Source organism: Myotis daubentonii, chromosome 2, assembly GCF_963259705.1.
Source record: "Myotis daubentonii chromosome 2, mMyoDau2.1, whole genome shotgun sequence".
In the NCBI taxonomy this organism is placed as follows: domain Eukaryota; kingdom Metazoa; phylum Chordata; class Mammalia; order Chiroptera; family Vespertilionidae; genus Myotis; species Myotis daubentonii.
The window spans coordinates 80,475,119-80,487,641 of record NC_081841.1 but is presented as its reverse complement, the minus strand read 5'-3'; the positions used below and the strand labels follow the sequence as shown (position 1 = coordinate 80,487,641).

At 41.8% G+C, this 12,523-nt stretch overlaps 2 protein-coding genes and 1 pseudogene across 8 annotated transcripts in view; 2 read left to right on the top strand and 1 right to left on the bottom strand.

Annotated features, from left to right (window-relative positions):
• METTL25 (methyltransferase like 25) overlaps positions 1–2,271 on the bottom strand; it is a 112,883-nt gene extending 110,612 nt beyond the window's left edge. For all 6 annotated transcript variants that reach the window (XR_009451271.1, XM_059683720.1, XM_059683719.1 and 3 more), the window contains exon 1: positions 1,830–2,271. Coding sequence is in view for 5 of the 6 variants with exons in the window: in XM_059683720.1 (XP_059539703.1) it covers positions 1,830–2,271 (442 nt within the window). In the remaining variant the exon portion in view is untranslated. The remainder of the gene's footprint in view (positions 1–1,829) is intronic.
• Positions 2,270–12,523, top strand: part of CCDC59 (coiled-coil domain containing 59) — a 44,398-nt gene continuing 34,144 nt past the window's right edge. The window contains exons 1-4 of one of the 2 annotated variants that reach the window (XM_059683724.1): positions 2,270–2,423; positions 3,618–3,933; positions 8,097–8,196; positions 10,782–10,978. In XM_059683724.1, coding sequence (XP_059539707.1) covers positions 2,270–2,423; positions 3,618–3,933; positions 8,097–8,196; positions 10,782–10,943 — 732 coding nt within the window. In that variant the 3' untranslated portion in view covers positions 10,944–10,978. Of the gene's footprint in view, positions 2,424–3,617; positions 3,934–8,096; positions 8,197–10,781; positions 10,979–12,523 lie in introns of those variants that run through there. The other variant, XM_059683725.1, reaches the window with a different exon arrangement.
• On the top strand, positions 10,639–10,780 carry LOC132228831 (U2 spliceosomal RNA; annotated as a pseudogene).

The following is a 12,523-nucleotide window of genomic DNA, read 5'->3' as shown; positions in this document are numbered from 1 at the left end:
GAAGAGCTCTGCCCTTGACAAATTAACTCCTCAAGTCGCAATTTCATAACTTGGGAGAAACAGAACCCATCCCACAAGGCTGACGTGACGATTAAAAGAGAAAACGTGCAAGAAAACACTTAGTAGACTGCAGACTAAATGATAAATATTAATTGATCCTACTGTCATGATTGGCATATGTAAGATAACCTAATTCTTTCATTGCATGAAGACAAAGTTAAAGCCATAGGAAAGTCTTGGGCTTTACATTTAAAGGTAGTTTCTTTTCTCTTGGGGGGAAGCTAAGCTGCCATGAGTCATTCATTAATTCATTCACGTAACAAACATTCATTGAGCAATGCATGCCAGGTATTTGACTAGTTACTGGGAATACATGTTTATAGGGAAGGCATGGTCTCTGCCCGTCTGAAGTGTAAGTTGCCACATTATCATAAGTAGTGGGTATTAGGAGAGCAAACTGAGGACATGCCTAACTTCCTCAACAATAACCTGTGACTGGAAAGAAACCAATATTTACCACGGCCTATTATAGGAGGCTCCTCTAGTGGAGCATTGCATTCAGAGGATGCCCAGCGCATCAGGCTCACTCGCAAGGGCAAGGTTGGGAACAGCTGGAAGCAAAGTAGGAGAGAACCAGGAGCCTGTTCGGGTCCTCTGGTCATGCTACTTCCAAAATATACTAGCCTTGGTTGGCTCTAAGTTTCTTGAGGGTAAAAAAAAAACACAAAAAACAACCACACAGACTACCAAAGTTCATGGCACGTGACCCAGCTACTTTATAAACAATTTTCAAATGAACTAGTAAATATTTCAGATCTTCGCTGCTACCACCCTAGGCCCCGACATAATCATCTCTTTCTTGTACTAACGGGCCTCTCGGCTTCTGCCCCTCTAGTCTGTTCTGCAAATAACCATCAGAGTTATCTTTTCAAAGGGAAGTCAGGCCACTATATTGACTAAACGGCTCCAGCGTTTCCCATCAGCTTCAGACCCAATATGCTCCCCCGGCAGCCCGGCTCCTGCCTGCCTCCCACACCGGCGCCGCTCGGCACCGGGGTCCAGCCTCCGCCCGAACCTGGGAACCCCTCCTCGGCTCCCCGCGCGCCGGCGCCCCCTGCCGCTCCCGGCCGCCTAGCTTAAAGCAGCCTCCGCCACCACTGCTGTCAAGGTGCCTGTTTCCATTTTCTTTTCTTTTCTTTTTATTTTATTCTCTTGTTTAAAATATTACAAATAGTAGTGCATATGTCTCCTTTTTTTCCCCATTGACCTCCCCCCGGCCTCCCCTACCCCCCGGCACATGCCCTCACCCTGCCCCCCAGTGTCTGTGTCCATTGGTTATGCTTACATGCAGGCATACAAGTCCTTGGGTTGATCTCTTACCCCCCCCCCCAACTGTTTTCATTGTCTTCTCGCCCACCATCACCATGTGAACTTATCTTGATGTATTACTACTAAGTGTTGCTGTCCTGCTGTCGCGTTTCCACAAGGAACCGACAGGCACGGTGAGCACCCCGTTCCCCGCTTGCTCCCGCCCAGCAGCGCTTGCTGAGTGACTGAATGAATGGACCGCTGCCGGGCTCTAGTCCCTTTAAGTGGTGGAACTACACAGGCACCCGGTACGAAAGTGAGACCCCGGGACCGCGTCCCCGCCCCACCCCTGCGCTAACCGGACCCCCACCCACCTCGGCGGCCCCCTAGGCGGGCCTCTCGGGCCCCGCTCCGGCCCGCCCCCGGCCCCCGCGATTCCGCCCGGCTGCGGCCGGAGGGCACGCTTCGCGGGGCGGAGCCTCCTCTCCGCCTCCCTGCCCGCCCCTCCCGCCGCCGTTCACCTGCTCCTCCCTCGGCCTCCGCCGGGGGGCGCGCCTCCGAGGTCCGGTCCTCCGCCGTCGTCGCCCTCAGCACCTCCAGCACAGTCTCCGGAGGCACGTCGACCAGTTGCGCCCACACGGACTCCGTGTAGAAGTCCACTGTGTGTGCGTTGGCAATGGACAGGGCTTGCCTCAGGAACCGCAGCAGCCCCTGCAACTTGGCACGCAACGTGGGCAAGTCCTGGGCCGCCGGGAGCGGGCTGGAAGCCGCCATGGCGCTCCCCCGCCCGGGCTGTAGGTGGCGCCAACCGGGTCGCGAGGCGGGGGCTCCGCGGAGAGCCGCCCAGGCGGGATCAGTAGAGCTCCGATCGACACTGCAGGTGGGCGATGGATTGCTTCCGCCTGGTGACGTGCTTTGACTGCGTCCGGTGTGAGTTTCCCGGCGACGCGCTTGGTAAGCCATGGCGCCCTCGAGGCCGGCACCCGGGCGGCGGACCGGGGGTTTTGGGGCGCCTGGCGAAGGGTTTTCTCCGGGCGGATTCAAAAATAAGAATGTGAAACAGAGGACGTGGCGACCTAACCACCTGCAGGCCTTCGTGGGGAGCGTTCGCGAGGGTAAGAAGGCAGCCTTCCTGGTCCCCGGGCCTTTGAACTGCTAGAGTGCGCGACCCGCCGATGCGGGGAGCAGGGTGTAGGCGCTGGGTCGGGCCCTCCCGGGGCGGAGGGAGTCATTCCTGAACCAGCCGAGGCCGTGGGCGTCTCAGCTTCGGGTGGGAAGACAGGGCGGTGTTGGTGACCGTCTGTAATCATCTTCCCCCACTTGTTTCCATTCTTGTTCCGAACCCTCCCTCTATTTACCCACGAAAGCGTAAGCAGAGAGCACCTACGGTTCCATTTGTGGATGTATTACGTGTACACCTTGGTGCATGTATTACGGGGAAGGACAGACAGAAGGATAGGGCCAGAAATCTGCCCCACGCCCTTGCTGATTGCAAGTAACTCAGAGCCCTCCAGTCGTCTTTTACTGATCTTCCTTTGCTTTGCTTTGGTTTGCGTTTGTCATTGTGTCTTGTCTGTAAGTTCCCGCAGATCTCGTTTGGAATGCATACATCTTAAGTTCTGGTAGCTGTTCAGAAAGTCATGCACCATCTTCTCTCTCTTGTGTTGAGTTACTTTTAAAAGTAAGTCGTACAGCTCTAACCGGCTTTGCTCAGTGGATAGGGCATCGGCCTGCGGACTGAAAGGTCTCAGGTTCAATTCTGGTCAAGGGCATGTACCTTGGTTGCCGGCACATCCCCAGTGCGGGGTGTGCAGGAGGCAGCTGATTGGTGTTTCTCTCTCATTGATGTTTCTACCTCTCTATCCCTCTCCCTTCCTCTCTGTAAAAAAAAAAAAATCAATAAAATATATATGTATTTTTTAAAAAGTAAGTCGTACAGTAGTTTCTCGAAGGTAAAATAATAGCTGTGAGCTGTATGTTTTAAGTATCTATTAAAGACCTAGATGAAGTCTTTTAGATGGATTAAGGACTTTGTTTTGATTTGTGAGCGCAATAAACTGGAGTCGTGCAACGCTCTAGCCATTTTACCATATTTGAGAGTCTTACTTGAAGTGTCTGCATGACTAAGTTTGCCTGGTCTTTTGCAAAGAATCAACATGCTGTTCACGCCATTGGTTTAAAACTTGTTTTCTTGAAATGACCTTTCAAAGCAAAACAAAGTAATTCTAGCATCTGAATGTCACACCTACTTTTTTTCATGCCACTTATTTTCTGAGAAAGTAATTAACGATTTATGTTCTTCAATGTAGGACAAGGCTTTGCATTTCGAAGAAAATTGAAGATTCAGCAACATTACAAGAAATTGCTATGGCGGAAAAACAAGGCTCAAACCTCACAGGAATCCCAGTTCAGAGATCGATATCCCGATCATCTGAAACATCTTTACTTAGCTGAAGAGGAAAGACTCAGGAAGCAGACTAGAAAAGTTGAGAAGAACAAGTCAGAAGAACAAGTTAATGAGGCTTTGCCAACAGAACAATGTAACACTGACCAGGCTTTGTCTGAAGAACATTGTAGCATTGACCAGCCTCAGCCAGAAGAGCCATGTAAAGAAGAAAGGGTAAAGTATGTATTTTCTTATTTTGAAATCCTTTGTTTTAAGTCTAAGTAGTGTTTCATGAATTTAGACAATTTATATAGAAATTGGAATTGTTATTTGAGGCATTTTAGAAGTCACAGTGTAATTAGGCGAGAATTTTTCATGGAGGCTTTTTTTTTTTTAATCTTAAATGACTGAATTAGGTTAGGTTAGCTTAATTGGAGAAGTAATGGAATGGGTATTAAAATATCTGGGTTTTCGATTTCCACCTTTCAAGTACATTTAACTTACTTGGACTGTGGTTAATGCCTGTTATTAATATACTAGAGGCCCGGTGCACAAAAATTTATGCACTGCAAGGGGGGGGGGTTCCTCAGCCCGGCCTTTGCCCTCTCGCAGTCTGAGACCCCTCAGGGGATGACCACCTGCTGGCTTAGGCCTGCTCCCCAGGGGGATTGGGCCTAAGCTGGTAATCAGACATCCCTCTGGCAGCCCAGCAGCCCTCGGGGGATGTCCACTTGCCAGCAGGGAGCAGACCTAAGCTGCAGTCAGACATCCTTACATTCTTGAAGGTAAAATAATAGCTGTGAGCTGTATGTTTTAAGTATCTATTAAAGACCTAGATGAAGTCTTTTAGATGGATTAAGGACTTTGTTTTGAGGAGGCAGGAGAGGCTCCCACCACCACCGCTGTACTGGCAGCCATCAGCCTGGCTTGTGGCTGAGCAGAGCTCCCCTATGTGGGAGCGCACTGACCACCAGAGGGCAGCTCCTGCATTGAGCATCTGCCCCCTGGTGGTCAGTTTGTGTCATAGTGACCAGTCATTCCCAGTCTTTCTGCTGTTAGGGTCAGTTTTCATATTACCCTTTTACTATATAGGATAGAGGCCTGGTGCACGGGTAGGGGCCGGCTGGTTTGCCCTAAAGGGTGTCCTGGATCAGGGCAGGGGTCCCACTTGGGTGCCTGGCCAGCCTGGGTGAGGGGATGATGGCTGTTTGCAGCTGGTCACACCCCCTTCAGGGTGGGGGCCCCCACTAGGGGTGGTCTGGCCAGCCTGGATAAGGGGCTGATGGCTGTTTTCAAGGCTGGCCACACCCCCTTTAGGGTGGCCATCCCCACTGGGGTGCCTGGCCAGCCTGGGTGAGGGACTGAGGGCCATTTTCAGGCTGGCCGGCGACTGAAGCTCCCAGCCTCTCCTTTCTTTCTTTTTTTTTTTTTTTTTTATTCTGAGATTTATTTACCTTCTATAATTGAAACTTTGTTGCTTTCGGAGCTCCGAGCCGCCATGGCGGGGGGGGGGGGGAACCTTGGCTTCCTCCATCACTGGAGCAGGCAAGCCTCCTGCTTGCTTCAGCTGTGTGGCTGCTGGATGCCATCTTGGTTGGGTTAATTTGCATATCTTGCTGATTAGCCAGTGGGAGGTGTAGCAAAGGTATGGTCAATTACCATGTTTGTCTATTATTAGATAGGATGTGTGTTTTTTTTAAAACTAATTTTTTTGAGAGGTATAGCTTGGTGGTTAACAGCATGAATGGACTTGAGCTGGACTTCTCTAAAATGGAAATTATAAGTATTTAATTCAGAGTTGCCATGTTGTACCTCTCCAGAATGAATTATTCTCAGACTCTGTGGTCTCCCTGACCTATCGTGACATTATAAATACTAAATGAGTTCATTTGTTATAAAGTACTTTAAATAGTGTATGGTACATGAGAAGTACCACCTAAGAGTGTTAGCTACTACTGCTGCTACTACTATTATTAATCCAGATTCTTCCCCCCAGAGGATGTGGATTTAGAATCAATTAAAAAAGAAACAGAGAACAGGAATAGATCCAGAGACAAGTGGGGGGTTAGAGAGCAACCAAAGGACTTGTATGCATGCATATTAGCATAACCAATGGACACAGTCACTGGGGCGGTGGGGGCTTGCCTGGGGTGGGAATGGCTGGGGGGGTGGGGTGTCAGTTAGGGAAAAAGGAGATATGTAAAACTTCAGACAATAAAAAAAAAAAATAGAATAAAAAAGAAAAGAAACAGCATAGCACCATACACTTTGGTTTTATAAATGCTAACATATAAAGCTTTCTCTGCACATATCTCAAGTTAAAAAAAACATGCCAAAATCTAAACTTGCAGTGAAGCTAGGTGTTACTTGGGACCATAACCTTTAACTTCACTAAAATTCTGTCCTTTAAAATTGGAGCTATTTGTGCTAAACATAATAGGAACTTGGACCCCAGGAAAGAGTGTAGTTGGGGATGAAGACAGAGACACTAAAAATTCAGATTTTTAGTAGGTTTGTTCATCTGTGGGTGTAAAACTTGGCAAAAAATAGCTCTAGAAATGGAGGAATGAATCATTTCCAGTGATAATTGAAGTGAGGAGGGTTTAATCATGTCACAAAATTCCTTGGCTAAAATAATATTTTTAGAGGTTTCTAATTTTGAAGTGGAAACAGGGAAAAGTTGTCACTGAAGAAGTTCAATAGAATTGCCTTAATTGGAGAAAGAGGGGAATACAGTGACAGCTATGTCACTATAGGAAATTTGTGCAGAGTAGGGATTGATCAACTCAAATACTGTAACATCCAAGAAAACAAGACTGCGAGCAGGTCTTTTGAGTTTGTGCTGTAGGCAATTATTAGGGACCTTGTAAAGAAGATTTTCAATAGATAACCCTGGTGAAATTTTTACCCTTGCATGTAGCATCCAAAGCCATGGTCATGGATATGACTATCAAAGAAGAACATGGAGACCAAAGAGAGAAACACTTGGCGGGAAACCTGGGATTAGAAAGAGAAAGAGGCTCCAGCACAGCGCACTGAGAAGGAGCAGTTAGAAAGGGTCCGGGCGAAAGGATGTCACCAAAACTGACGGAATGGAATTTTCAACAGTAGTGAATGGTCAGTTAAATGAAACTGAAAAGTGCCCATTGACTTGATCATCATATTTGGCTAGAAGGTCATGACTGTTTTGGCATGGGTAGTTTGATTACAATGTGAGAGCAGAAATCAGATTACAGAGTTAAGTGAATATGAAGTGCCTATCTTAGTCTATTCACTATTCTTTCTAGATACGTGACCATGAAAGGATGAGGAATAAGAGATTGGTAGTTAGAAGAGGATCTAGAGTTTGGTGATGGATAATTAGTGCATTTGTTTACTTTAAGAAGGTAGCTACTGAAATTTTTATACTGTGTTTATGAAGTTGGTATAGTGAAAAGTTGAGAAACAGGGAAAAGGAAGATTATTAATGAATCGCATAGCCTGAGGAAATGGATGGAGTCTGGATCTAAGTGGTTGAATTATCTGTGACAGTGTGGGACACCTTCAGAGACATGAGAAGTACTTCAAGATAGAATAGTTCACCCTGGCCGGTGTGGCCCACACACATAAGGGTCATAAGTTCCATTCCCAGTCAAGGGCACTTTATGGTTCACTGCCCGACCTAGGGGTGCCTACGGGAGATAGCCGATCTCTCTCTCACATTGATCTCTCTCTCTCTCTCTCTCTCTCTCTCTCTCTCTCTCTCTCTCTTTCACTCACTCACTCACTCACTCACTCACTCACTCTCTCCCTTCTTCCTCCCCTCCTTCCCTCCATCTCTGAAAAACAGTAGAAAAAATATCCTCAAGTGAGGAAAAAAACAAAAGATAGAATAGTTCTAAGTGGAGTTGGGGTCATTTATGAACAAGTAGGTGAAGTGGAATGGAGATGAAGTGGTCAAAGAACTTTAGGATTCAAGTTCATATCCACCTACAACTTCCATTATGTCCTTCAATTTAATGCCTTCTTCAGTCTGTCATTCCTGCCATTCATATGTTGGTTTCCTGTTTTGTTTTTGGTTTTGTTTTTTAATGTGTGTGGGGGTTTTTGTTTGTTTGTTTGTTTTTTTACATTCTAGGATCTTACAAATCTTTCTGTATTTTCCCTGGTTGAAATATTTCTCCAAGATTCTCCAGTTACCTCTTGTAATCTATCTTGAAAGTTATAACTATATTTTTAATAATGTTATTTGTACATTTTATTAATAAGATTAATGTCCTCTTTCTTTCCTGTTATCTCGTCCCCTTCTATTAATTTGCATTAGTGAGATTTTAATATGCAAGTACTGTATTAGACATACTTGTCATAATTTCAGTTATATTGTTTTTAATCTTTACAACTTATTTTTCTTTCCCTTATAAAGCTTCATTACTATTCCAAAGAAAAATAAAAAGAAAACATCAAATCAAAAAGCACAAGAAGAATATGAACGGGTACAAGCTAAGCGTGCTGCTAAGAAACAAGTAAGATCTTTAAAAATATTCAGATTCCTATTTATGCTAAATGTATATATAATCTGTGTTTCTTAGTGTGGGGTACATAGTATGCCCTCTGTAAACATTTGTTGAATAAATGAATGGTATGATCAGAGTTGGAGAATTTTAACATATTCAGATTCCTTGATTATTTATATTATCCTTGAGAGGTGGTCAGAAATAGAATTTTAAAGATACTGCTTACAGGTTAATGATATGAACTTCTGGGATAATGTTTACTAAGAGTTTGGTCTAGGAACTGGCACTTTTAACAAATACTTCAAGAGATTCTTATGAATAATAACATTTGAGAACCACTGACCTAAGGAAAATATAGATTACTTGGCATAATTTTACATTGAAGCAAGTAAAAGCCAGAGGGGAGGTGAATACAATATTTCTTTACTGTAAAGAGTTAGTCTTGCTAATTAAAATGCCTACTAGAGCCCTGGCCAGGTAGTTCAGTTGGTTGGAGCGTCTTCCCGATACACTAAGGTTGCAGGTTCAATCCCCAGTCAGCACATACAACAAACAACCACTGAATGCATAAATAAGTGGAACAACATATCATATCGATGTCCCTCCCTCCCACCTTCTCTCCCACCCTCTCTCAAAAATAAAATAAAAAGTCTATTACATTAATTTAGCAAAATGGTACCACTCTCTGTAATCATTCAGAAACCCAAAATTAGAATAGACTTTTTCTAATGAGGAAAACAAAATTATCTACAACTTTAACAAAATCGTCATTTTGTTTAATCTGTGATTAACTCTGAGTTTTTGTATTGAAGCTTTATTAATTTAGCACTTTAAAAAGGATAGCATATCAGTGATTGCACTGATTTAGAATTTTTTCTGTGTTTTAGCTTTAGAATTTGGGAATTTCTGGAAGCTTCACATCTAAAATTGTATGATTATTCGTAAACTGGCAGCAGACTAGGATGAAGCAGAAATATTTCACCATGGAAATAGTGGACCTTTGTTTCATAGCTTGTTACTTTCTGCTTTTTCCTAACCAAGCATCTGATATCTGCCACCTTTGAAAATAGTATACCAATAAGGACCATTGTACTGTAAAACATTTAATGTTCTAAAATTTTCTTTACATAGATAAATGCTAGGACTTTATAATTATGAAAATTGACAGTCTCTTAGATTTCAAATGTTAATACCCAGCATCATTACTTAGGAGAAATCAAAATTAAGAACATTAATTAAATAAGAACCTGTAATTGATAGTAAGACTACTTTCTTTTAACTTTGTTTAGAGAAACTCCACATACCTAAATTCCCACAAATATGTACCAGATCTTTATGTGCTTTTAAAAATAAATGAGGTACCATACCATATAAGAACAAGTTTAAGTGACAATGACGTAGCATAATGGAGAATTGCTCAGACTTTGAATTCACAAGATCTGAATATGAGACTTGACTGTATCAGTTATTTGGGATTTGGGGCAGATCACTCCATATCACTGAGCATCAGCTCCTTGTCTGTAAGATGAAGATAAAAAACCTAGATAACATTTTTAAAGAATGAAATGTACTATGATGTATGTGAAAGTACTTGGTTAAATATAAGTGACCATACAAATATAAGGCTGTGTCATTTGGGGGCTATATATGTTACAGGGGAACTTGAAAAACAATCCATATATTGCAGTGATGGCGAACCTTTTGAGCTCGGCGTGTCAGTATTTTGAAAAACCCTAACTTAACTCTGGTGCCGTGTTACATATAGAAATTTTTTTTTTGATATTTGCAACCATAGTAAAACAAAGATTTATATTTTTGATAGTTATTTTATATATTTAAATGCCATTTAACAAAGAAAAATCAACCAAGACAATGAGTTCAGAGGTGACACGCTTGTCATAGGTTCGCCATCACTGATATATTGCATTATTGAAGAACTTTTGTTTAACTTTTATATTTGATTTAGTAAATGTTATGGTGCATTTCAAGTAGTGCATTTGGATCTATACACTATATAACGGAATTATTTTCCTTAGACTCAAATGAACTTGAGTCTTTCTCTTAGCAGGTGAAATGAGCATGATCATTCTTAAATGGTTAAAAATTATAATGCCTAGCACAGTGTTTTACACATATATAGTATGTAGCCAAACATTTTCCTGGAATTAAATCTGTCAGGTGGCAAATTAAAAAGAATATGAGATATTCTGGAAATGAAGGTTTTAGTGTTACATGACTAGATAAAGTCACTTTTAATTCTTCAATGGGTCTAGTTAAATGATGAAATCATTTCATAAATATGCCTTCTGTGCTCCAACTTTATTTGCATATAGATAATTAAAATTGTTTAATAAGTTTATGTAATAGCATGTGTTATAGTGCATACTCTTTGCCTTAACATTTGAAAATAAAAGAGACACTTAATATTTTGAAAATAAAAGAGACAGACCTATCGCTTCTCGGCCTTTTGGCTAAGATCAAGTGTAGTAAAAGAGACAGACCTAAAGTTTTAGCATGGTGATACCTGTTTCAACACAATTTCGGAACTGTATTTACTGTTTTTTACTAATGAAAATTACATATGTTAATTTCAGGAATTTGAGAGGAGAAAGCAAGAGAGAGAAGAAGCTCAAAGACTCTACAAAAAGAAGAAAATGGAAATGTTTAAAATATTGAGCAAAAAGACTAAAAAGGGCCAACCAAACTTAAATTTACAGATGGAGTATCTTCTAAAAAAAATACAAGAAAACAATTAAATCAGACACTTTATATTAAATCAAGGCTTAAAATATCTTGCCTCTTGAGTTCTTTTGTATATGTAATGCACCTCCTAACAATTCACTAGGTTTGTCAATATAAACTGGATTGCTAAGCGATATAAAATGTCCAAAACCTTTTGTTCATTTATATAAAGGAAAATTTTCTACATATACTCTTCATAATATCACTTGCTTCCTGTTTATTTGCCCCTGAAGAAAGGGTGGCTTGAATGACTGAAAGAACCTGCTATTTGGGTGACAGTACTTTTGTACCACATAAATTCAGATGAAATAAAAGTGTTTTTAAAATGGAGCAGAGCTTTCAATGGAGCATTTCAATGAAAATTTTCAATTTAGTAAACAACTGTTACGGTTTTAAAATTCATTTTAATAATGGAGGCAGTGATTCTCCTTGAACGTGTTTGTTTGTTTGTTTGTTTACTTATTTATTTTTAAACCAAGCACATGTTATAGAGGAGTGGGCTTTCTAGAAACCTGAGAGCATGCTGCACGATATCTTCTGCCCCCACCAGTCAGCTATGGGGTCTTCATAAAGCAGAGTTCGGTGTAAAAATGCCGAAAGCCTGATGTTTATAAATATTCCCAAAGTGGGAGTACGTAGCTTATTAGTGTAAGATCTTGGGAACTCGGCAGTGTCACACCAGTAATTAAGCTTTCCAGACCATGTTATTGTGTAAGACATTGTCACTGGAACATGACTGTGTTATCTCTCTGTATACTTGTGAACCGAGACACAGTGCCGAAATACTGCTCCGCCTGCCGCCTTGCAATCTGCAAAATGAGAAAGCCTTCACTGTCATCATTGTAAATGATATTTGTAAAACATTGCATAATAAAGCCTATAAAATAAGAGAGACAGCCTGAAATTTCAATAAGGTTTGAGGAGTCCTTGCATTCTACTGATCACTGCATTTAAAAGTGTAATAGTTGCTGAGGAAGCAACTTACTAAAGAAAGGTAGTCTTTATTGCAGTGAGAAACAATGCTTAGAAGTTTTCAGTGCATAATATTGCATTTAAAATAACTCAGAAAACTACATTTGGCTACATTGGTGAAGACAGTACATTGTGAAGCAGAGTAAAATATTTTAATTCCTTTATAATATGCTTGTGTTTTACTTCTAGACACTTTATCAGGGTAGGACAAAACATAAGAGATCTAGTCCTTTTGAGAGTAAAATTTAAGTTCATTTTAACAATTTTGTTGTTGAGCAGTTGTTATATATGCAAGGTCCAGGTTAAGGAGTTACTCTTAAGAAAAAAAGATTTCCTTCCCCAAGGATCTGCAGTGGTTCTCAATCTTCCTAATGCCACGACCCTTTAATACAGTTCCTCATGTTGTGGTGACCCCCAAGCATAAAATTATTTTCGTTGCTACTTCATAACTGTAGTTTTGCTACTGTTATGAATCGTAATGTAAATATCTGATATGCAGGATGTATTTAGGCGACCCCTGTGAAAGGGTCGTTCGACCCCCAAAAGGGTCGCGACCCACAGGTTGAGAACCGCTGTATAGAGCAAATGCCAAGTAAGGTTATAGGACAAAAAGTCATCAGAA